Source organism: Plodia interpunctella, chromosome Z (genome assembly GCF_027563975.2).
Source record: "Plodia interpunctella isolate USDA-ARS_2022_Savannah chromosome Z, ilPloInte3.2, whole genome shotgun sequence".
In the NCBI taxonomy this organism is placed as follows: Eukaryota; Metazoa; Arthropoda; class Insecta; order Lepidoptera; family Pyralidae; genus Plodia; species Plodia interpunctella.
This window is the reverse complement of record NC_071324.2, coordinates 8,464,669-8,491,019: the sequence shown is the minus strand read 5'-3', so window position 1 is coordinate 8,491,019 and position 26,351 is coordinate 8,464,669. Positions and strand designations below refer to the sequence as shown.

General features: G+C 34.2%; 1 protein-coding gene across 1 annotated transcript in view; it reads left to right on the top strand.

Annotated features, from left to right (window-relative positions):
* Nucleotides 1–26,351, top strand: part of LOC128682762 (glutamate receptor 1-like) — a 146,669-nt gene that overhangs the window by 52,226 nt on the left and 68,092 nt on the right. Inside the window, exon 2 of the mRNA XM_053767580.1 lies at nucleotides 14,579–14,728. Within this exon, the coding sequence (XP_053623555.1) occupies nucleotides 14,579–14,728 (150 nt within the window). The remainder of the gene's footprint in view (nucleotides 1–14,578; nucleotides 14,729–26,351) is intronic.

Below are 26,351 nucleotides of genomic sequence, written 5' to 3'. Positions count from 1 at the left end.
TCACAACAATAGAGCATATTATGGCCTTAATTGATGGATTCCCTAGAGTCCAAGTTTGCTTTCAAGATTATCATTATGCAATTAATTATTACAGAAACTAGGTACAGACAACGACACGTCAATTAAGACTGCATGGAAATGTAAATCAGTTGTTTGTACACTCTTACGGTTTATGCTGTCAAAGTTTCGATGCTTTTTTGAAGCTGTGTGATTCACACATTTATTCACCAGAAGGAAAGCGATGTCGATACGTAGAATCGTGGGCCATTGGGAAACTCCATATTCACGTGTAATTTCGTATCAATAGGTGCACTATCTTCTCTAAATATAGTAATATAGATTCTGGAGTATTGCTTGTGATACAAAATAAGTAAATAGGTCTTATCCTATGGCCACGCAGCTAAAACAGCCAACTTCCCAAAAAGGAGATTTACTATTTAATTTTATAGTTTTTAATAAAACTGATTAGCTTTATAGAAAATTATAGCCTGCTCTGTATCAAGTGTCTGCTTATAGATTCAGTGGTGACTTATACAGATGGATATGCTCGTATCTAGAGAATCACAGTCAATTAGTGACAGTTAAAGGTTATACCTCCTCCTCTGTGTCTGTTACCTCTGGTGTACCTAAGGGCTCACTTTTGGGCCCTCTTTTGTTTGTTGTCTTCATCAATGATTTGGCCAGTCAGTTAAAGTACCCCTGTCTACTCTATGCTGATGACCTTAAAGTCTTTACCGAGATTAAGATTATGGATAATTGTTTGGTGCTTCAGTATGATCTAGATACTATATGGTGTAATGATAATAAAATATGCCTTGTAGCCAAATGTTCTATAACCACTTTCACCAAGTAGAAGAACAAAGTTATTGTTAATTATAATATCCAAGGTCATTTACTGAACCGTCAAAACTAAAGTCAATGATCTGGGAGTAATCTTTGATGAAGATTTATCGTTTAGGCCCCACTACAAGCGTATCGTTTGTAAGAGTACACAAATGTTAGGGTTCATAACTAGATCAACTAGGGAATTCAAAAAACCTCATTCACTGTTATACCTTCATTTCATGTTAATGCGGAGTTTGTTGGAATATGGTGGCTCCATTTGGTCCCCCTTCTATATTTTGCACATTCATAAATTGGAAAGCGTCCAGAACAAGTGTCTTAAAATACTATCGTTTTGCTTAAATCTAGGCAGACGACTTGAAGATTATCAGCAACGTCTAAAAAAATTTGGTGTTATGACTCTTGAAAATCGTAGAAAGATCCAAGATCCTATGATCTTACACAAGGTTGTACATTCACAAATTGATTCTCCTATTTTGCTATCATCTCTTTCATTTAATACTATTAATAGTAATACATATCGTACTACAATCCAATAATTATAATGTGTAGAATCTACAATGAACTTTCTGTGAATGAGAATGATATAGATCTTTTCGGCTTGAGGACATTCTCATTAAAAAATAAAATCTTCAAAATTATTAAAGAATCTTGATCTTGATATGATGCTTATGCAACATAGAGGACTTTATCTTTAAATTTCTATGTTAAAATTAAACTTTTATGTAATATAAAACCATCACAGCACTCGCATTGTTTTTTGGATTGACCTGCATATGTTGTATTTCCTTATGTAAACTGTTGTTTCTTAGTATAATAATATGAGTGGGTTTCCTTCCCACTGTTTAGTAGTCATAGTTCCGTATGTTACTCTTTAACCGATCCCAAGACTGTCATGTTCGCAGGGCTAACACAGGGAGGGTACTTCACTTTACTTTCTTTTGTAACTGGTCGAACTTTTCCTCTTTATTAATGGGTAGGTATATTATCTATAGTTCCATATCAGTGTTATCATGCTGGCTTGGATTTCTGTGGTCTTTGTTTTTTTTAGTACTTAACTAAACTGCACATTCCAACTTAGGCAATATAGTTGTTACTTTGGCTTTTGTAAAACTTTGTTTTGTTTTCTTTTAAACCCTTTTGTAAGTTGTGATTTTGCCCATAAATATGTTGACTCTATATACACATGTAATTGGAATACAATATAGTGCCTAACTTCTCTTTATGCCTATACTTAAGACCTGTTTTGATTGTAATCTATTTATGTATCAACTAAATAAATAAATAAATAAATACCAAAAAAAAAATGTAAGAAAAGAGTTAAATATATATTTAATAAACATTCTTATCTCAATATAACACTTAAGGATTATCTCTTTCGATTCTTCATCAAAAAGATATTGAAATCAAGTATGATACTGTGTAGGATACACATGTAGGATACGCTTGTATCCTACTTGATATGTTCTAAAATATCTTGATAAACTTAAAACAATTACGAAACAATTTATTAATAACGACATTGCGCATTCTACATGAATATGATAACACATCCTCGAGATAACAGGATAAGCGCATTAGTTTAATGTTCCCACGCGTTATTACCGCCCGACTACTACCCTACCCTACCACGCGCTCGACAAGTTAATCTAAAACTGGCCACCCACACAAGACTAAGTTTTTTTTTAATTTGTCACCGAGAATGGGCTCGCGAGATATTTTCACTCCAAATTAAAATGTGAAAACTACCAAGACTTTAATCCTTATTAAGCAAATAGGTACCTATATTAGTTTTATTGAACATATACGTGATACATTTTCTAATCAATTGATATCATTAGACACTCGATCGAAACCAAACACAATTTTTTTAAACATTTTCATTTACGAATGGATATAAATAAAATGTATCTCTTATCTATAGCAGATACTGCACGCCATAGTTTACATATTGACATGTGGATAGATCAGATCAATCAATATAGGTTACGTAACACGGAGCTATCACCTGCGACCGCTGTGACATATATTCCCTGCTGCACCTGTCCATCTCTATCCAATTCGTACATGATTTATTGTCTTTGCTAAGACATTACCAGCGATACTGCCCTAAATGCATTATCTGTTCACGGGTGCGTGAATAATCTACATCTAACTAATATACAATTGCGACTCATTCATAAGTATCTGTAATCAGCCGCCTGCTATATGCCAAGCCCATTTATTAAACTTAATTGGGTTAATGTAGCATGGTCATAATTTAAAACTGTCATACGATGTACGATGGCTCAAGATGTTACAAAAAAGTTAAATCCTTAAGTCTGTATAATGGGTATCAATAGAAGTCATAGGTTTTTCGTATCTCAGATAACATGAGTTAACTTAAATTTGCTATTAATGTGTACTAAAGCAATATTTTAAATAGAATAAATAATCTTACTAACATTTTAACAGCGTTAATTTTTCACCAACCATAAACGACCAATCGCTTACAAAATTGACGGTAAGCATTCTGAAGGAAGAAATCATAATAAATAATTTAAAATATTATTACGCGATCAGAATCGATCGATCAGATTGCGATCAGTCTGTATTTATAGAAAATAATCAATATATGTATAAATATAGTTATCTAATTACATTCAGTAATTATCAGTTTGTTTCTAACATTTGTAATTTTGACTTCAGTAAACTTTTGGTCACACGTAGATTTAACGACGCATCAATCTACATAAACTTATTTTTTAAATAAACCTGCCCTATTACACTGGTATAAATAATTATTCAGTTCCTCTATACATAATGCTACACATTTCAATATATAATTTTAGTATTTTTTACGACCTAATCTTATGACAATGTAATACTTATTAGACGACCATAGATGTGTAGCGAACCAGTTGTCGATATTTAGATATATAAATATATATCAACATTGGAAACAAGTATGATTTTTCTTAGAAATGTCTACTTAGCTGATCTGACGATATAAATCATTACACATAATCGTAACTCATGTTAAATTTATAGTAAAGGGGATTAATTAAATTCAGAACCCTCGTTTAAGCATAAAGATGGTAGGTTCAGGAGTGACATTCAGGAGTTCACGCCATAAAGTTAAATGGAATGTGACCGCAGACACAAACTACTGAAATTCTAGAATCGGTGCTTCCAACCAAATACTGTTTACACTCCAAAAAAGTAGAAAAAGATTAATTTTGGGTAAATTTTTAATCTCCACCACCATCTCTCCCTTACAAAATAATGTTCTTATTTAACTATATAATTAATATAATAAAAAAACAATAAATACTTCTAGCACGATAGGGACGTCTAAGGGTATTTTTCTTCAATGCCAGGTTAAATATTTGAGTAATACTAAACAATTTAAATTTTATGTAAAAAGTGCCTGTAAAAGTCTATTTTCTGGATAAATACTCTGACGACTTTAAATTTATATATATTACAAATTTTGAAATGTAGTGTTTAAACGTTAATAGTTTGGAACTTAAAGCGATCTTGTTAATAAATAAAGACAGATTGCTTATAAAATAAACTATATACTATGAAAAGTTATGTTGTAATAAGAAATATTGACGAACAAATGAATGGAATTCCACGTCATTCTATTCTCCTGTACTGTCGTTATTTCAACAAAGTCAGCTGGTAATGAGGTCATTTATTGAAACTGTTGATATTAGAAGTGACAATAAACGACACAGTTGAAATCACAGATAATATTACTCTAGTAAAACCACAAAACTAACTCTAGTAAAAACACTAACACGAAATTTGAAATGCAAAATTAATTAAAAATAAAATTTAACTCATTATTAAAAAGTACGTCGCACATTGTTTTGACATGACAGATGACCCAGATTGACTTACGGTTCAAAATGTGTCTCGTTATTGACTGAATAAAATCATAATAATTATAGTTGCGGTTAGTAATTAATTGAAAGGCGTATCAGATCCAATCAGTCAGAGTGAAAATTGGTGAGTGCTGATAAGCAAATTTTTGCATGAGATATTAAAATTATTGTCACTGTCGTTGTCGCTGGTGCAGACCAAATAGCCATGAAAAATTTAAGGTCCGTGCACACCTAATTCCTGTGCAGCTTTAGCTTCACGGTTGTATGGAATTGTAACGCTTGCGATTGAATTGTGTATATGTTTCAATGCGTTCAATTTCCAATTTTGCTGTGAACGTGCTGAATACGCCTTCGGTGTGTACAGGTTTTGAGTTTCAGGAATCGTGTCTGACTTTGTACGTTACTATGCGTGCATTTACGCGTATGCATGCAATTTCATGCAATATTTATATACGCCTACGCACCGATTATAATATCTAAGCACGAAATTTAGATATTGATACAATTTTTATTTCTTTAAATATTTGTTTCTTTAACAAAATATTAAATATCACTTTTACATCGGAGTTTTTCAATGGAGTTTCGTTACTGCATCATCATCAATTATCTTCGATAAATTAGTCAGAGGAGTAATAATGTCGTTAACATAACTAAGCAACTGCACTAACCATTATCTAGTCCAGAGGTACCGGCTATGGGTACTGGTGAGAAGGAATCTCATACGAAGCGAGTTGGCAACTCAATAATTGTTATAATATTTAATCGAGAGAATTTGCGTTACTGAGTGACTGACAGATTGACAGACAACGTTCAGCCGAAACTACTGTGTGTAGAAAACTGAAACTTGATGTGAACATTCTTAGGACACTGAAGGGAAACGGATTTTTACTCGCATACGAAGTTGTGAGCAAAAGCTAGTGTAACTATAAAAGTACACTGCTATTGTGAAGTGACTTTCTTTCAGCATAACTTCTTAGCATTGGTAGTCATAGAAATAAATAAATAAAATAAATATATTAGGACAAATCACACAGATTGAGCTAGACACTAAGAAAGTTCGAGTCTTGTTTTATGGGATACTAACTCAAAGATACTATATTTTATAACAAAGTTAAAAATATAAAAACTGTGCTCTAATTGTGATCTGATTTATTTTATTAATAAATGTCTCATTCGACATTAATGGTTGTTCCTTTTATTGACGACAGAAGCACTGCTCTGCTCATTTTCCACAAGCTGCTTCAAACATAAGAAGCTTTCGAAGCTAATGCCGTTATTGTCGTCACAATAACATGGAAATGAGCGTTTTTCGCTGCAACTCATTATTACAAAGTAAATGCGCTGGCGAGAGGTTTGTATAAAATAATATAATCCAGTTTAAACTTGAATTGTTTTGAGCGGTCAGAGCAACACGTGCGCCAACATTACACGCTGATAGCGGAAAATAATCCTTCAATCCGTAAAATAAACCGTGCATTGTTGCCAGATTAATTTTGAGGCCTCGCTTTTGACGTAAAGAACCGAAGGTAGACATTTAAGGATAAAGGATTACGTTGCCGTAACCTTTTTCATGTTCTGAAAATACTTTTGAAACGAATTTGTTTAAACGGTCGGAGAACGAACAAAAATGGATTTTTGGTGTAATGATAATTAATTGAAATCAATGCATCAATTGAAATAACAACAAAATGAAATCCCAAAAGTAGGTAAAGAAAAAATTTGGTCATGTTTTCGAGTTGCATGTTGTGTACATTGGACCCTGGGCTCCGACAATCTATTGCTGAGAAGAAACCGGGATAACGCTCAGATGAGAGAGAAACTTGAAAAATCAAATTAAAATTGTATAATAAATAATAAATCTTTATATTACTGTACACTGATTGCAGCTAACAACGTTAATTAAGTTACCTGTTGCGAACAAAACAGAGATTACTGAACGCGAGCTTCGAGTAGACAGATCGAGTTTCGCAGAATGATCGGAAATATCTTAGCGGACGTGGCAAATACATATTAATATATTTCCCGTTGAACGTACATACGATAACTCATAAATCAAAGTTCTATTAGTAATCGATATATAAAACAAAGGGAAACAAACAGAAAATCTATTTGAGTATAGACAGACAATGATGGAACGTGTACGAACTGCGGGCGAATCGAGATATTTACGTTATTCGTTAAATGACCACACGTATGGTGAAATGGTCAGATTGAAAAAATATTTAATGAATTCACCATATGAGACCACATAATTATTTAATTATGAACTAAAATCGATCAATCTTTCCAACCACTATCAATCTTTCCACCGTTCTACTAAACAAGAGGACTTTTGGTGAATGTAAAACTTCTTTTTCGAGTTAAACCATTTGATGCCATACCTGAGCTTTGTATCCGAATATGGTTGACTAATATGAACTAAATATTAATCTTCCACACTACATAACTTTTAATGTATACATTATTTTTTTTAATAAAAATAAATAAGATCCAAAAGGGTATGATGTATTTTAAGATCTGAACTGACTCTGACGGAACCCTAAAACTGAATGTGAGTTCATTCAAATTTTAACATTTACATTTCCGGCGCCTAATAAAACCTGCGTCCTCCGTTATGTTATTATGATCGGAACGTCTTTAAGTTAACAGCCTATTAAGTTATCCATAAACGCGTTACGCCTGCTTTTCGCCAAAATCTTTCCTTTTCAAGTCGTTACCAAACTCGAAAGTAACCGACTACCAAAAATTGGCAATTTTACTTAAAGTAACTTTTTAGGATACCGCAAGACCTTACGGAATAAAAAAAAACCCTTAACATTTTGGTTGCCTATCTCTCATAGGTAATTTCGAAGATCAAAATAAAATGTTTTTACGTTTCGTTAAAGCAATCACGTCACTAATCAAAATTTGGAAACGATTATTAGCAGAAGATATCAGGTACAAGTACTTTACGAAGTAAATGAATGAGCTTTTCCCATCGTGCTAATTAAAACAATTAAACAATTATTACTCTCTTATTTATTGGCACAAGCAATTGAACAGTGCTTCTGACAGGGTCTAATGTCAACTGAATTATTGATATCGCCTCCAACAGCTATATCAATAACGTGGCAGCTTCCCGGCCCCGCACGCGACAATAATGACTTTTCTCATAGCTTCCTTCCTATGATATCTTATTATTGGGTGTCGTAAGGATATTTTCATTTCATCCTCCATTTGTCCTCCAGTTATGAAACGTAGGTAATAGTTGAGACGTAGTAATTTGTATGCGCTTACATGCGTTTCATTAAAAAATTCGTAAGCGTCTACAGCGTTAATAATATTGAATATTAATTTTCAATTATTGGAAATAATCAAAATTGTACAATTGTTATTTTTGTTAGCTAACATTTAGCTAAAAAAAATAACAATTCTAACGCACACGCCCCGTTCGACGCTCCGCTTTGTATTTACTTTTTATCTATTATTTACGCTTTACGATGACAGAAATATAATAAAATGTAGCAAACTTATCTGTGAAAAAATCTTTTAAAAAAATGTTCTTGTAATTTTCGTTTCCATTGACCAAAGTTAAGTCGGGTATCTTTATTACGAACGCTAGATGATCCACTATCAACACGAAAGTAAATGATCGTTAAGGAAAATTAACAAATACAGAAGCGATATGATAGGTTTAGCATTTGAGTGTTGCGAGGACATGTAGGTGTGATTACACCAACATGTCCTCGCAACACTCAACCGCCGAGTGCATTAGGATCATTAGATGTTTATCAGCAAACAAAGTATGCTTAGTCACACGCCATTGTTTTGTATAGGAAGATTGAGAACGTCGGACGGCAGTCCGAGCCCCACTGGATATGTGTCGGATGACGAAGAATTAATCTTTGTCGTGTAAATAAATGTGGGAGATATGTCGGCGCGGCGGCGAGGCGCCGTCGACTAAGGAACCCTCACTCCTGCAGATTACAGTGCTATGTGTATCGTAACGCTTGCCAAATTATTCTTTACCCTTAAAACATGAACAAAGCTTTCATCATCCCGCGTAATAGACGCCAGTAAATCCACCTTGAAAATTGAAAATTATGGCTTGTGTATATTTTTGAACGCGACGCTCTCAAGTTGTTCGGTGTGAGTAGGTGATGTTTCACGCTTCCCTTAATAGCGTTTTTGACGGGAAATAAAAAAGTTATATGGAGATCGTATTTTATTTGTGATAATGTGGATTGGCTTTAACTCTCGACGAAAACAGGAGAGGACCTTTTAAATTCCAAGAGTAGACTTGATTATGGATCTGAATATATTACACATCTTTGGACTTTGTTAATATAATGTATTGCGACGACTTTATGTGAAATTTTACTTTAAAAATAAGTAAGTTACAAATACCGCAAAGTACCTCACTTTCATAATGATCTATGAACTGCTTGCATATTCAGGCTAATAGATCTGTTTATATCTTTGTGATGTTGGAAGTTGTACTTAATGTAATCTTTTCTTCTGGGACTACCTATAAGTTGGAGGTACAAAACATCAAAATAAAAAAAGTCAAACAGAAGTTTATTCACGAAAGTTTTCATTAAGCAAATAAATGCAGATAAACTTTTCTCAATCGAACGAAGTAACTTCTTCAAGATCAGAGCGGTGACTCTGACGCTGTTAGTTTAAAAGCACGTCGAGTTTCTAACTCTAAAAAACACAGATCATTTTCTCGGACCAATTTCTCGGCTTTCGTTAGAACTAAACTATAAATGTATGTAAATTTATGCAAGTGCAAGTCAGATCAACAAACGGTAAATTTCGAAAATGTCTTTTATATGAATCTTGTCATGTGATAATAGTAGATTAGGTAATATTTTTAATTTACTACTAGCTGATGCCCGCGACTTCGTTCGCATGCTCGAACAGTTTTTGGTAAGGAGTCTAAATTATTAAAGAAATTTAATTGTACAGACAAAGCGTATACTGCAGTTTAGGTCGACCATTATGACTCTTCTTCAGGTGTTCCAGATCTTCGATTTTTATGCATCAACAGGAAAGGCTCATCAGGCTGAAGCAGTTTTGTTAAGTCGTTATTTTTATATTTCCAATAGTTTATCTGCACCATCGTCTACATCAGGTGTTCCAGATCTTCTATTTTTATATCTTAACAGAAAATGCTCATCAGGCTGGACAACTTTTGTTAAGGCTGATGCCTTAACAAAAGTTGTCCAGCCTTTCTAAATTTCCTATAGATTAGCTGTACAATCATTGTTCTCCGACAACCAGTTTTCAAAATCATTCACACGCTATATGTTGCCCAGGCTTAATAGCTCTATAACAAAAAAGTTTCATTCAAATCCGTCCAGTAGATCCGGAGATTAGCGTGTACAAACTGACATACTTATCTACAGACAAACAGACTTTTTTTTTTCAAAATTCTTATTCAACTACTGTTTCTACATCGCCCTAAATTCTTTTTTTTAGAATTATATTAAATGTACAAACACAACTTTTTTGCTGTTTTATTATATCAATACATATAATAAAATTGAAGAAAGGCCAAATTTGTACATTAGATATATTTTTTTTAATTCTTCATGGAATATACTTAGTTACTGATATAGATGACGACAATATAGTTTTGGAAATTTTTGTCTGTCTGTCTGAACGCGCATCACTCGAAATCTACTGGACCGATTTGCTTGAAATTTGGTATGTAGGTACCTTATATACCGGGTTAACATCTTAGATACATTTTATCCCGGTAAATGGTCAGGTTTCCGTAGGATAATTGAAAAACTAATTATGAATAAAAAATGCCTCAGTATCCTGGGTTAACATCTTATAGACATTTCATCCCGAAAAATGAGGAGGGATAATTGAAATTTATCAGTATGTATCAATATATCAGTATAAAACTCTTCCGTTATTGAGTGACTGACGGAAGCTGAAATTTGGCATGTAGGTGAGTGTAGCACTAAGAGAGGATTTTTGGAAATACTCCGAAGGAGGTGAACGAGGTGAAAAACTGTAAATATGAAAGTTCGTGACCGTTGAAGTTATTGACTTAAAAATTTGGATTTTGGTTGTTCACAACAAAGTAATGAATAGGTGTTTCGGATAAAATGGGCTACGGGCATAAAAGCTAGGAATGCACCGTGAAATATGTGAAAATTTTAGTTTGGTTTAATAAAATAGAGTCGAAGCCTACGACCGCATGAAATGGCGGCGGAAATATAGGAGTTAGGCTCCATTAGTCAAAGGCTGAGGAAGAAACCGGAAATACGCTCAGATGAGAGAGGCAGTGACGTAAATCGTAATAGACAATCGCAATTTAATTAATGCTGATACATTCAACTCAAGGTGGAAGAGCAACAAGGATTTATTCATACAGGTAAGATACGATACCAACGTACATACATTTGAAAATGTAATACCGCTTGAATTATATGAACTGAGAATTGATCTACATGATCCTCTTAGTTTTAGTTGGGTACAAACATTTAAGGTGAGTTACTCTTTGATGGTCTGGTTTGGTTAGGTCTTTGATGTTAACTTTAACCTGTGCGAAAAAAACGTAAAGTATGCCATTTATCTAAACGACGCCGGCGACGCGTAGGATAAAGTTTACTGGTGCAATCAACTCGACTTCAAATAAATGGTCTAGGTATAATTTACAAAAAAAAAGAAATATAGTCACATCTATTTCACTTTCACATGGTAAACCCCTTTTGTAACTTGGTTTCTGATAATACACAATAGATCAAAAGAAAACGATATACTTTTGTTAAAAACAACTCTTATCTGAGCATCACCTGGTGACTTCCTCAGCCATGGATACCTAGATTCGCTTTCCTAATTTTCACCAACGAAAATACGGAACTATGGCCGGAGTTATGACATCTCCAAACTTGAAGGAGAAACGAATAAGCTGCAGTAAATTTAATATGCTAACAAAGTTCCAAATAAACTTAATATTATTTTGTTGTACATGTACTCTAGTACATACTGTTGAAATAAAAAGCTAAGACTACATGATTACCAACTTTGTATGAAAAAATAAGATTAATATTCCACTGTAATATCAGAAACTGTAGACTACAACACTGTCTAGATAATAATAACGCAATCTCACATGCACAAATTACTTAACGCTCGCAGTAAGTGAATATCTGGGGGCATGGTTTGCAAAGTACCTCCGAAGTTCCTAGGTATATAGAAACACATGGCGAGGCTAACAGACTAACTTCGGGGCAGGAAGGGGTGTAGTCAACATACTATTGCATCAGATCTGTTATAAGCTGAAGCTATCGACCCTTAACTGCCTTGTTAATCTAACATTATTCAAAGTCGCCGCATAGCTTTAAAATTATAAGAAGTCGTTTTATGCTTGTGGCAGAAACCACATAGAATGAATGACGCGGTTGTTTGATAGAATAAAAAAAGCCTTACCATCTTAATCATAAAAAAGTTATAGCCAACTTTAAGCTAAAGTACATCATTTTCCCACACCGTAATTTTCATTTTTAATAATAAAGTTGTGTAAGCCTCTAATAAAATAATAAAGAATCAGCAAATAAATATCCTTATACTACTTTCAACTTTCGAAACTTGAATGATGTTCTGGAAGTGAAATAAAAACATGTAGCAGAAAAACAAAAAGCATATAGTAAAAGTCAATCAAAGAAAACATCCTTAAACTTGAGATTCTTCTCACAGCCGACGGTATAGCAACTATTCAATCCCAATTCCTATTGCGTATTTTAATAAATTCTTGTTAGAATTTAATTGTATGTATAACAAAATTAGTTGAATATGCAACTTTTGTGATGCTGTTTGAAGATAAACTAACAGATGAAGGTATCATAATAATATTATCCGACTTTAACCATTTACTTGATTATATCTGTGTACATTCGAATTACCCTGCAATTAACTCTATTTTGGGAAGGTAAAAAAATAATAACCTAATAGGTAGCATTACACCGTCTAACACGTACACTTCAAACAAACCCTAAACTCATATATCCTTACATATATAACAGTACAAAACAGTAAGAAACAGTAGTAGAATAAGAATTTTGAAAAAAATCTGTATGTATGTATCAGACAAACAGACGGAGATTAGCGTGTTCATACAGATGTCGCTTTTTGTACGTACGCTAATCTCCGGATCTACTGGACGGATTTGAACGAAACTTTTCTTGTTATAGAGCTATTAAGCCTGGGCAATATATAGAATAAAATGATTTTGAAAACTGGAACACCTGATTGAGAATATTGATGGTACAGCTAAACTACAGGAAATAGAAATGACGCCCTAACAAAAGTTGTTCAGTCTGATGAGCATTTTCTGTTGAGGTGTAAAAATCGAAGATCTGGAACACCTAATGTAGACCTATGATGATGCAGCTAAACTATAAGAAATATAGAAATGACGCCTTAACAAAAGTGGTTTAGCCTGATGAGTATTTCCTGTTGTTGCTTAAAAATCGAAGATCTAGAACACCTGAAGAAGAGTCATAATGGTCGAGCTAAACTATAGGAAATATAGATTTCGAGTCTGATAGGCACCTTCCGTATATATAGGTATCCTAACGCATTGTCTGTACAATTAAATTTCTTTAATCATTTTGACTCCTTACAAAAAACTGTTTGACTTTGCGAACGAAGTAGCGGACAGCTAGTTTTTCAATAAACGTATTGAAATTCAACACAATAACTTCCGATGGGAAAATAAAAAGTGTTATAAATGTTAATAAAAACCGATTTATCATATCGAGTGTGTAATAGCAAATCCCTGAAGCAATAACGGTTTGTTCCAAAGCTTGGACTATAAATCTATATTTTTCTCGGGCCTCGAGTTATAAATTTTCCACCGGAATATAGTGTACCGGCGTATGCTTACAAAACAATAAATCTCCAATTCTGTGAACAGTACACGTTTGTGTTACAGTGGACATAAAGCTTTTATTTAATTACAGAGTATATTTTGTTTTATGGTACTAAATTTCTATTATTTCGACTTGTGTTCGTTCCCGCGTCGTCGCTAGAATAGAACCCTGCGGGTCCGAACCCACACTAGCTCCACAATCTGTTTTTGTCTTTTTCTTTTATTTCTTAGCGAAAAATAAAAGTGCATTTTGACATTATGCCGCACTAGATAAAGAATTTTAGTAGAAATAGTTTTGCGATGCAATAAGATTTCTGTGACGACATTAAAAAAACTTATGTCAAAAATTACATTTCTTTAGCATTTATTCATTTACTAGCTATTACCCGCGACTTCGTTCGCGTGGCCGAACAATTTTTGATAAGGAGACAAAATTATTAGAGAAATTTAACTGTACAGACAAATCGTAACGATACCTCATCCGATTGAAATATACCTATATTTCCTATAGGAAATTAACTATTGTTTAGCTGGACCACTATGACTCTTCTTCAGGTGTTCCAGATCTTCAATTTTTAGACCTCAACAGAAAATGCTCATCAGGCTGAACAACTTTTGTCATTTCTATATTTCCTAAAGTTTAGCTGTACACTCATTGTTCTCCATATGGTGTTCCAGTTTTCAAAATAATTTATACCCTATATTATGCATAGGCTTAATAGCTATATAACAAAAAAGTTTCATTCAAATCCGTCCTGTAGTTCCGAAGATTACAAACGTGTACAAACAGACAGATAAACAAACAGATTTTTTTTTTCAAATTCTTTCCCTGTTACCATGACTCTATCGCCTAATTTTGTTTTCATGTAAATATATTGAATGTACAGGAACTGTTTTTGTACTGTTTTATTGATTGATTTATATTCTATAATTTTCTAGAGAGCCAAGTTCTTATTCCACCAAAGTACTTTAATTTTTTTTCTGTTCACAGGGGTTGTCTTCGACCAGAATACTATTGAGATCCAGAATGCTTTCAAATTCGCGATGATACAGCACTCAAACGCCAACAAGACCCGATTGGATTTTCAACTATATGTGGACATCATCAATACGGCAGATGCCTTCAAACTATCCCGGCTAAGTAAGTGTAAACATTTATAGAAATAATCTATTACTTATAATAAAACTGTAACTGAACTATGGATATATACATAGGAGATATTTGCGAAAAATAAATAGGAGAGGACTATTTAGGGTCAATATAGAAGCCAAAACTTTTTTTTTTAGAATTTTTGTCTCTCTGTCTGTATGTTTGTAGCACATCACACAAAATCTGAACTGATCTGAATGAAATTCGGCACAGAGATAGATTCTAGTCTGGATTAGGCTACTATTTATCCCGAAATTTTATCCCGAAAGGGGAGAAATAAGGATTGTAAGTTTATATGAAACTTCCTTATTATTGAAGTGAGACACATAAAATTTTAGATTTACCTCTGTGATTAGTAAAAAAGAATAATGCTGTCATAGGACTTTGAAAATTCCATCCCTATAGGGATAAAAAGGGAGTTAGAAGTTGGTTGTGTTTACATGAAATAATCCAAGATGGCGTTATGCCATCAAATAAATTGAGTTATCAAAAAATAATCCTAGATGGCGCTATGCTAAACGAAGTTGCCTTGTATGTGTATTCAGAAAAGCATATTGCCGCCTACATACATTGTTGGTTTTTCATTGCGGTAAATAATAGCTCTCATACAAACTATGTAATGTTCATTCATTGCGTCGGCATGGTGAAAATTGAAATAAATCTGATGGAATAGACGAGATGCCGACACGAATGAAAGTAGGTACATTGCATATTTTGTATGAGTATTTTTTTTTACCTTAAGGAAAACTCAGCAATCAGCAAACTTTGGCCCTGTTTGCCGGTTTCAGTGGCGTAGCGTACCTTGGAGGAGTGCCCTGTATCAAAATAGAAGGGCCAAACGAAGAGTAAAAATTCTTAAGACTATACAAATTAAATAACGCAGTTCTCTCCGTGGTTTGTCATATTACGTCTGTTTGCGGAACATTTAAGTGAATGCTATATACGACTTAGTTTGCAAGGAACATTATTATTTTTGAAGTTAAAATAACTTTAAATTGGTAAAAGAAAGAAAAAGAAAATATAATAATACATTGCCTAGATTTTGAAAATTGCGTCTCCAGGGAAATATGGAAACTTATACTAAACTTCATTATTTTTGAAGAGACTTTGTGGTTTGGAGAGAGAATTTGTGTTTAATAAAAAACGGGACGTAATACGTCGTGGAAAATAGGACTGCATGCGTTGCAGGAAGCCGGAGTGGAAGACGTAGCGGGAAATGGGACGGAGGTAAACATTAGTAAAGTGGGAAACGCGGGTCGGGACATATTGCGAAAACGTGATGGGACAATATATAGGAAATGATACGGGATACCTACATTACAGAAAGCGGGATTGGATTAGTTGCGAGACGGGACACGTAGCGGGAATCGAGGAATTTTACTAATGATGAGATAAATACTAATTTGAATAATATATATTTACCAGTCTTACAGAATACGCGGTAAAATAATTACTGAGATTTTACTTCATTAATTCTAAGATATGAAATTCATACGGGCGAAGCCGCGGGCAAAAGCTAGTATTTAAATAAAACTAAGTGATTTAGCTAAAAGTAAATTCAACACTTATAAATTGCAAAGAAATGGTGGACTTAACAATCAATCAACAAGTCTTAAAAGAGATATTAACTCCACAATACTACATTTTAACATATACATATATAGATAAACATTAAAGAGCCAGGTCGATCTGAAAAAGGCAACATCTCACCTTGACCTGACCGAGAATCAAACTCGGTACCTTTTAACCTCATAAACTTACTTCAGGGCTAACTCAATCTGTGTGATTTGTCCACTACATACTTACTAACGGCTCCGCTCGAGTAATATCAAAATAAATTGACGTAAACCTTACTCAGGAGTGACACTATCATTAAAATACCCGCATTAAAATCCGTTGAATAATTTTAAAGTTCTAAGCATACGCAGAACGGGCAGATTGAAAGCTAATTTGTTGTGTACTATGTACCTATGTAATGTTAGTAATGTAATTATTACATAAAGCTTTTTTTTTCATAGTAATACAGAGAGACAGAGAGAGAGTGAGAAAGAGAAAGGAAGGAAGGAAGAAGATTGTTCGTTTTGCTTGAAAATTGTGCGTCCAATCAGAACAATTATCCGCGACAAGTCGGTCGATCGTCTCTGTCACCTACAGCACCTAGCTACCACTAATTTATTTCGCGCGTATTGCGTATTTTTATGCTCATTTATTGTGTTAAGTGATTAGCTTGATTGTGATATATATATATATATATATATATATATATATATATATAGATTAAAAGCATCGCACCCCATATTAGGTATATTTTTTTGGTATGACTTTTTGCTTATTCGCGCATTAGCCGTTTTTTGGTCCGGCACTGCTGAGTCTATCATTAAAGAAATCATTTTAAGTATAATAACATTTATGAGTTAATAAAGACTTGAGGTGTTTTTCAAATAGATTAAAATTTTAGCTTTTATATTTTATTTATTATTATTTTATATACAGCAATAAGCGGATAGAATCAAATCACACAATGTTCACGCTGTCACTCTGGGTCGCGTGGGGCTTGCATCCGACCACAAGCCCCAGGCGATATCAAACGTAATAATATGATGTACGCTTACAGCATACTTATAAAGTAATCAGTATACCGAGGGTAGAACGAACCCAATAGGTATATTGTTTGCATACCATCTCAATAGCCGGGGGACTTATACAGTTTGTTGCTTATACATTCTTATAGACTATTTAGAAAAAAGTTACATTATTACGTTATATTCTATTATCATCATATCATATTAACTTCCAATTATTCATACTGTTTATATAAAATATTATTATTTATAAAATATTATAGACTTTAATTGGATATAAATTTGACGCTCTCTAAAAATCACGATAGGAAAAGGAAAACACAGCGTACACAGCGAAGTTCACGTAAAGCAAAATTATTCAGAATTCTGGAAACATTTTGGGATCGACGAATTGTGTTACACTTTAATTTATCACGACCTCTTGATTGGAAGGCTTCTGGTCGTTTATTACGCAAAAATATGTTTTATTTTGTCGGAACCAAATAAATTTCATTGATAGAGTGATCATTTTGAATCAGTTCATTAAAACTTAATAGCCAAGTGCAAGTCGAAAGGTAATCAATGGCGCAGTGGTTAGCGCCCTTGGCCTGTCACAGTATCGGTTAAGTTACTCTCTCAATGATCGGTCATTAGATGGGTGACGAAAACTCCGTTATCCGCCAGCCGCTTGCATTATCCGTTAGTCCCAGTTCTATGTACAGTCATTAAAACCCGTATAGGGTCCGCGAGGTACCGCATACTCCACATAAAGAGGCCTAACTTTGGGAAGGTCTATATGGCTGTTAAAAGACAGCGCGAGTATTATATTCGCTATTTTATTTACTTACTTCACTGGCTCAGCGACCTAAAGACTCCCGATAAAATAGTTTAAAATTCGCTTTCTCCCGCGACTCCCTCACTTTTCGTTTACACAAACTGTAATACTGTTCCGTGGAACACCAAAGCCGTTCACCTAGGTGTTCCATAGTAAACTTTTGCTAAAAAGAAACCAATATAAAAATAACATTTAATTTGCACTTTCTTTGTGATAGACAATACCCTGATAATAAAAAGAAATGAAAAAAGATCAGGAATCATTACATATAGTATAAATGCAAAGACTGTTGCCGCTCTCTATCGATAGATAGGGTTTTAAGAAGAAGATTTATATGTGAATAACATGCACAATAATGTACCTGTGCGAAGCCGAAGCGTATCGTTAGTATATTTATAAACCTTTCAGAGTACAATCAATTACCTATTTTCGCCTGCAGCAATCTGTCTTCTATATGTATATTCCAGCAAAAAAGGTTCAAAATAACATTTTTATTGTAACATACACGGAACAAGTTTAATATCGTTAATTGAGTCACCCTTTCATCTCGTTTTTCCTTAATATTATTAAAGCCTACTTGAAAGCTATTGCGTGTTCAACGAAATTCAGTTCTTTATTAACCTCGTGCGTGAGAAACCAAAAAGATCTAGTTCGTTTTTAGAATTATTTGCTGTTAAATACTTTGTGGAATGAAGACAAAAATGAGATTCATAATTTTCTAATTGATCAACCCAGCCGCCGGCAAATAGTAAACTGCCTCTCACTTTTACTAACTCAATTTTGATATTTAAACATCCCTGGAAATGGTGTGGGGTGGATACTTCGGGATCATAATTGTTTAATTTAAAGCATACAATTAATTCTGGTAGTTATCAGTTTCCTGAGCACTTAACTAATAGCTATGCTTATAAACCGAAATATTCCAAAGTACAAAAATATTTACGTCCGTACAGTGCTATCCCTAAAAAAGCGAATCTTAAAATATATTTCCATGTAATGTTTTAGAAGTAGCATTGGGACTCCAATTTCCTTTTCTATTCTGAAAGCGTTTTCCGTCTAACTCTTTTGATCACGTGATTAGTACCTGGTAGTACTAACCAACAAACCAAAGTAATCTTTAGGCGCTTGGGGATTTAAAATCAAGTTTTCAGGGCGGAATTTTTTTACGGGGTTTCATTTAAAATTGCGACTGAAAGATAAAAAGCTTCAACGTCGTCGTGGTCCTTACAGCGGACTGTCATTGGGATCATTATTCCGCGCATTCGACAGGGACGGCTTTATGCGCGATGTGTAGCGGCATCCCGCTTTTTCGTAAGAAGAATGATAGCAATGGCACTCCTCGGTACCACCCCTGATCAAAACACGTCTGAGACTAATGACGACGCTGCGAATTTTTATGGCAGTTCTCGTTCTTCAGGGACTACTATTTGTTCACTGATATCCGTTGAATTTTCACTTTTAAAGCAGCCATAAAAAGTTAAAATGCCCAAACTGTTGCTACAAAAGTGATTTTATGAGTTTTCACTTCTTGTTTTTCGTTATAGGTACGGCAGTACTTGTATAAATAATAACAAACAATATTAGGAAATATGATGTAACGTATTTTTAAAATATAGCGGCTATGAAAATTTGGAGGCAACTCGTTAACAAACGGTAACTACTTCTTGATATTTATTTATGGTACGACTGGAAAATAAAATAACAGCATTTTTAAATACAATATAAATTAGGTAAGTAGTTTCAGTAACGGAAAACTAATTTACCAACTAACGTGTGAAATAGAGAAAGCTAGCCATCCCATCCGGCCTCTCCCTTATTTTTCCACTCATCTCTCTCCATAGCAAGTTCTGGCCATCCAGGTAGAAATTTGTCGATATCTTCCCGCCATCTCGTTCTGGGTGTACCTCTTCCTCTGCGGCTATCCGGTATCCAGAAGGCCAGTTTAGCCCACCTCTCTGGCTGCATACGACAAACGTGTCCCGCCCAGTTACACTTCAGTCTAGCAGTTTTTGCACCTACATCCGCCACTTTAGTTGGAAGCACAGTTAGCAGCCAATAAAAATACAAAAATAAATATATATTAGCAAAAGTAAGTTCTTTTACCAAAACGAAAGCCTTAACCCATTAATGGGACCTCATAGCTTTATAAAAAACTAGGTTTATTCTCTCTCGTATGTACATCAGAAATGGACACAAACTAAGCTTATATACCGTGTATACAGTGGATACATATACCTACACAGAAATCGGCACAACAAAACTAGAACCACAGACAAATATCTGTGATCTAATAAATAAAATAAATACAAATACTTGTCCGCACTGGGAATCTAACTCAAGATCTATTCTCAGGATTGCCTATGCCTAGGCGGGCATCCCGATGAAGGGGAAATGAAAAGTTTATTCAAGAAAAGCATAACTATTACAGATAGGGCTGTCTCCGCAGCATTTCGGTAAAATCCATCTACTCAATTAAGAATCAGAAAGCCAGTGTAGTTTTAGCAAATGCAAACCATAATAATAACCAAACCAAACGTACCAAAATTAAAAATTTAATTCGACATTTATTCACAGTAATTATAAAACGAAAGACAGCTTATGAATATTTTTGGTTCAAACAACAGTAAACAACTCTTAAACAACAGTACTCAATAAGTTAAGCGAGCAAAAAAGACAACTATACTTGACTATATAATGTTAAGGATACAATGTAATGGAACTCTATCTGTACAAAGGTATTTGAAAATGGCCCGAAGGTTTATGATCAGACATTTGAGCTCGAATTTTGCAACTATGAATTACAATCAGTACAATATGAAAATCTAAATCCACATTTGAACAACGATTGAGTAATGGAATGTTAATGTACTTTTTTCATGGAAATATATACTGTTTTTTTTTTGTCATATTGTGTTACGTCCAATCAGAGTTGAGTATTTTTTGAAAATGTGAATGCTTTTTAAATAACACTGATAGACGGAAATGATCGACGACAAAGAGCTAAAGCCAGTATCTTTTATTTCAATTTCGAAAGGGAGGCCAGAATTAAAGTAAATGAATTCAGAAATAGGTTGATTCCACGGAAAGGTTAGTTTAATATATTTACACGAACTTGATGGGGATAAACCTAAATGAATCCGCCCAAATAATGTAACATCTAAAAACATATTTACTTTGTTATGGACGTGACACATATATGCAGTTAAAATATACCCATGCATCTATAGTGCATCTACCAATACACTATAGGATAGGTTACTATCAGAACATTGATCAAATTCAATTTCAAATTCAAATCATTTTCAGAAATTAGACCTTCACAGGCACTTTTTCTCGTCAATTTTTATATTTATAGTTATTTCTCACAAGCTACAAGCTACAAACTACTGGCATTTCGGAACAACCACTGCTGAGAAGAAATGCCGAAAGAATCTCATTTGAACAGTGTTGATCCCTATCATGCCAGATCGGCTTACCATTATTGTTTCTTACAATGTTTTTTTTTTCTTTCTAATAATATATAAAATATAAAAAACTCCGCTTTATTTGTGTCCTTGCATTTATTTTTTTCGAGTTAACAAACAAAAATTTACTACATTTGTAGAAAAAAATCGAGTCATTCTTTCTATACGTACGTAAGTGAGAATGATTGAACCTATTTGGAATATTGCAGAGTTGAGAGCTTTCCGACTGATTTGTTCTTTGAGGGCTTATTGACGCTAGTAGTCGAACTCGCCTGAAACCAGAAACGTTACAAAATAAAGCAAAGTGTTGTACGTTACACAAATCTCAAACTCAATTTGTTTTGCTACAATAACACCCAACTTAGTTTTCACTGGCAGAAATATGTAGGTAATTATCGCTTCTCATTTTATTTAAGTACAACTGCGCTAAGCTACGCCCGCACAAGGAATTTTGTAGTACAAAAAGTACCTTATGTGTATTGTTGCTTTTTGTCAAATTTTATGATTCAGCTCAATGGTATAGTTATAGGTTTATATTCCCTCTCTTGGATCTTTAAAGTTTTTTATGATACCTATATATCTGAGTATTTTATATAAAAACCAACCCAATAGTTTCCGAAAAATTAGCTGTGAACATCGGATGATGGACAACAAAGCATCTATCAGTTTTCTATATGTTCTCATTGGGGTTCAGAACTCTAAAAATCCTTCTTTCTTATGTTTTTTAACATCAAAGCAAATAAAATTTTGCATAGGTAGTGCTAGTTTATCTCGTTACTAGTTCTAACGAAGTTTACTTGTTAGGTACTTACTCGTACTAGCCGATATCTCAGAAATGCACACGCTTGTTTATTACTTTATTACTTCTAACGAGATTTGTATAAAACGAAATGAAATAAGCTTTATATTTTGAAAATTCGACAACTGCACAACTGGCGGACTGCCAAATTCAATTTAATCTTTGTATGCTGTGGTCACTTGGAGCTGCTCCGCGGTAGTACTCTCATTCTAATAACGGAGTCATGGTCATTTTCAATAACTTTAAAAAAAACTATTTAGATATTTGGTCACATAATATTAATAATGTTACATTGACTATTAGTTTAGTTGATACCACTTTGGACTGCATATTTTTTGTTTGAAAAGTTTAAGAAATGAAATATTTTGATAATTTACGTAATACGGTAATATATTACAATCAATTTATAAAATTGTTACCTATGTTCACTACAAAATTGACAACACTGACAATAAGTACACTAAGCTTGTGTTGCAAGACCGATGGACACAAACAAAGAAACGGGCACAACACACTCAGAACCGGAGACAAAGATAGTAATCACTAGTACAAATATTGAGGTTTACCTGCGCTGGAAATCGAACCGACTTGAAACCGGGGCGACTTGAAATAAAAACTTTTTTTTATTGCATCGTCACGTCTTCGAAGTCTGGGTCTAGTTTTAAAAAAGATCGCGAAACGCAACCTCGTAATTTAATTTAAATTTGATTAAAATACTGGAGGCACGAAAAGCTACCTACCGTAATCACAGTTTTTTTTTATTCGTAGAACGTGCGTTCTACGAATAAAAAAACGCATCCAATGAGGTTGTTTACAAAAAATTTGGACGCATGAACCACTACTAGACCGATGTCTGTTCTGATCCGCGTCCCGTCCAGCACTCAGCCTTCTGTCCCAGTCGATAGTCCTTTTTTTATTTAATCTGTCATTGTCAGGTTTTATTACAAAATGTCATAGAGCTAGAGTCAGTTAAGTCAATAAAGAAGATGAACGCTAAAAGTCAAAAATTGTAAGGGTGAGTTGCACCAGTTTAACGTTGTCCAACTTTAATGTTGACTTTGACCTGCGCGCCCCTGGCGTTTAGACCGAATAGCATATTTTAAATTTTTCTATACACCTTAAACTTAACGTCAAAATTGACTGTTGCAACCCAGCATATTTTTATATATAAGCAGCATATTCATAAAGCATATTTTTCATACTCGTACGGAGAGAACAGAAAGTTCCTAAATATATTCACGAGCGTGACAAAATACTCGAGTATGAAACTAACCTATCGAAGTTGAGACTACGTTTGGCGTCAAAGTCGAGACAAGTACTAATTCGCCCAAACTTTCATGTCAGAATTTTGGCAGTGCGATAATTTGACAGCTTCAAAGTATCATTTAGACGCTCGTGTCACCGAGCAGATGTTACTAGGAGTGGTAAATAAATCAGTGGCCGGCTAAAATCTTGAGTGAGTTGCTCGTTAAGGCCGCCCTCACAACTGTTGGAAAACTTGCCCCTCCGCCCTAACTTTGCCTATTAGTTTGCACCATAGTAGATATAATAAGCAAGTCGTAGCTTTCTCTTATTCGCTAACTTTATTAATATTTCCACACAGCCGAGCTTCTCGCAAATATTCAACAGAAATAGTACCAAATGAAATATCAGTGCCTTCATACTGTTATGGTCTACAAAACAGAACCTAGGCTGTGGTTTGTATTAAATGTAACTTAGGCTATAAACTCAGTCAGTAAATATTTGATACGGGAAATTTCAGTCCGTTGAATTTAAGCAAATTTTCATTTAGTATCTCTGTGTTCAACTTATATTACTTACCAAAAATAAAGTTTGTGACTACTATCAAAATTATCATTTTAATTTTAATTAAAAATTAGGTACTTTAAATGTTTGACAGTTTTCAGAAATTTATTCTTCGCAGGAAAACGCAGTTTTATCTATTTGCCGACGGCGGCGATCAAGGTCGGCTCAACAACAACGTCAAAGTTAACTTAAGGCCACACCACCCTTAGCAGGTAGTGTTAACTAAAACCTTGGTCGTTATATATATTTAGTTACTAGCGGCGCCCCAGGGCTTCGCTCCCGTCAGAATTACGGGATAAAAAAAGTTTAATTTGACCTGTAATAACACATAGTCTACTTTTTATCCCGAAATTCCCACGGTAGCAAAGCCCCGGGGCGCAGCTAGTAATAAATATAACTATCATGTCACGTTCAAATCTCGAACTAATTTATCAGCGGCTCAATTTCACTCGAACAATTGGAAATTCCGTGTGCACAATTACCAAAACCAATTTGTTAATTGCGATAATTCTGCTTAAATCGTAATACACTGCGTCTTATATCACTATTTGCTTCATTAAGGTCCGTGTTTATCGGGCGACACGTACGTCATTATAATTAAAGCACGTTTGCTACTAGTGTCGAGTCGATGTAATAATTGCCAACACAGACAGATAGTTTACACAGTATCAGGTTTCCTCCACGGAAAACTAATTTTTATTTAGTACCTGTATGTAACCTAAATATCTAAAACATTATTGTGATGGCAAGTGGAGTCTCTATTGATCGAAGTGCCGATTGGACTCGCGCTCCAAGTGTTTATTTTTCCAACATTTAGATATGTAAATACAAAAGTTGAGAGACATAAACAGTTATATCGCATGATTTTGTTGACATACAAGTTTGATATTTTCACAACGGGAAATTACCACAGAGCTATTTGATATACGTTTTAACGTGATATCTCTAAACGCTCCTGATAAAGTGATCTTCTCTCTTTTGATAAGTTTCGATTTTTCCTTATAAATACAGAACCTTAAACATTAAATAACCCTACAATTGTTTTAAGTTAGTAAAGAAGCATCCAAGCAAGTGAAGCGGTGGTGGTGTTGAGACGCCCGCCTGTGGATCGAAAGATCTCAGGTTCGAATCCTACTCGTGCCACATGAGTTTGTATACTAATCTGACTCATGTATAGTAGTTTTCATAGACCATCACTTGCTTCCGGTGAAGGAAAACATCGTGAGGAAATCTGCATACTGGTTGATTATTATTAACTTGTATGTGAAATGGAGAAGGCAATAGCAAACCACTCCATTAATAATGCCAAGAAGGTTGTTGTATGTGTGTTTCATTCCACGTAATGACCACGACCCTCAGCCATGAGGAATACGATGATGTAAAAGAAAGAAGCATTCAAAGTCGCATAGAGACAGACAGACGCCTGTAAAACAGGAAAACACGGCTCCACGTGTGGTTTGCCAAACTTTAAGAAGTCTTTGTAAGTTGGACGGTTTCAAAGTTGCGACTTTGTATGAAATTTCGTGGCGAAGTCAGAAATACCCTGTGATGCTATTAGTCAGGTTCATGCTCAAATATATCCTCTCTCTTCGTTCTATTTTGACTGATTAAGGTATTGTAAAAATGCCTTCTTATTAAATACGGTTTGAATACAAATTAATATTGACTCAACTTTAAAGTGCAAAATTTATGTCATTCAAATTTACGCTTCATCCTTAGTACGCATATACGATAGCTCTTATTAAGTAGATGTTTTAAACACGTTCTGAAACGTTCTCAGGTCTTTACTACTTACCAGATTTTGTTACTTAGTTAGCGTACCGCCTTGTGTAGTTAGCGTCTTGTTCAGTACTGTGTAATATGAAGCTCGTGTATATATTTATCATCTACGTCTATCTTGTCAAGAAAATAATGATGATATTCCTAAAATTATTATGCTGTGACTTTGACTCGATAGTAGATTTATAATAAAGTTTTAGACTATGAAAAATTTTCGGGGAGTGTCTTCGGAGACTAGGTGAAAGAGAGAGATGAGTAACAAGGCCCTTGTCAAAATATGTTGTTATTATAATATAATTATAATTTAATAGAAAAAATATTTTAGCTGCCCAGTTTTACCGCAAGAGGTTAATTAAATTTCGTATATAGA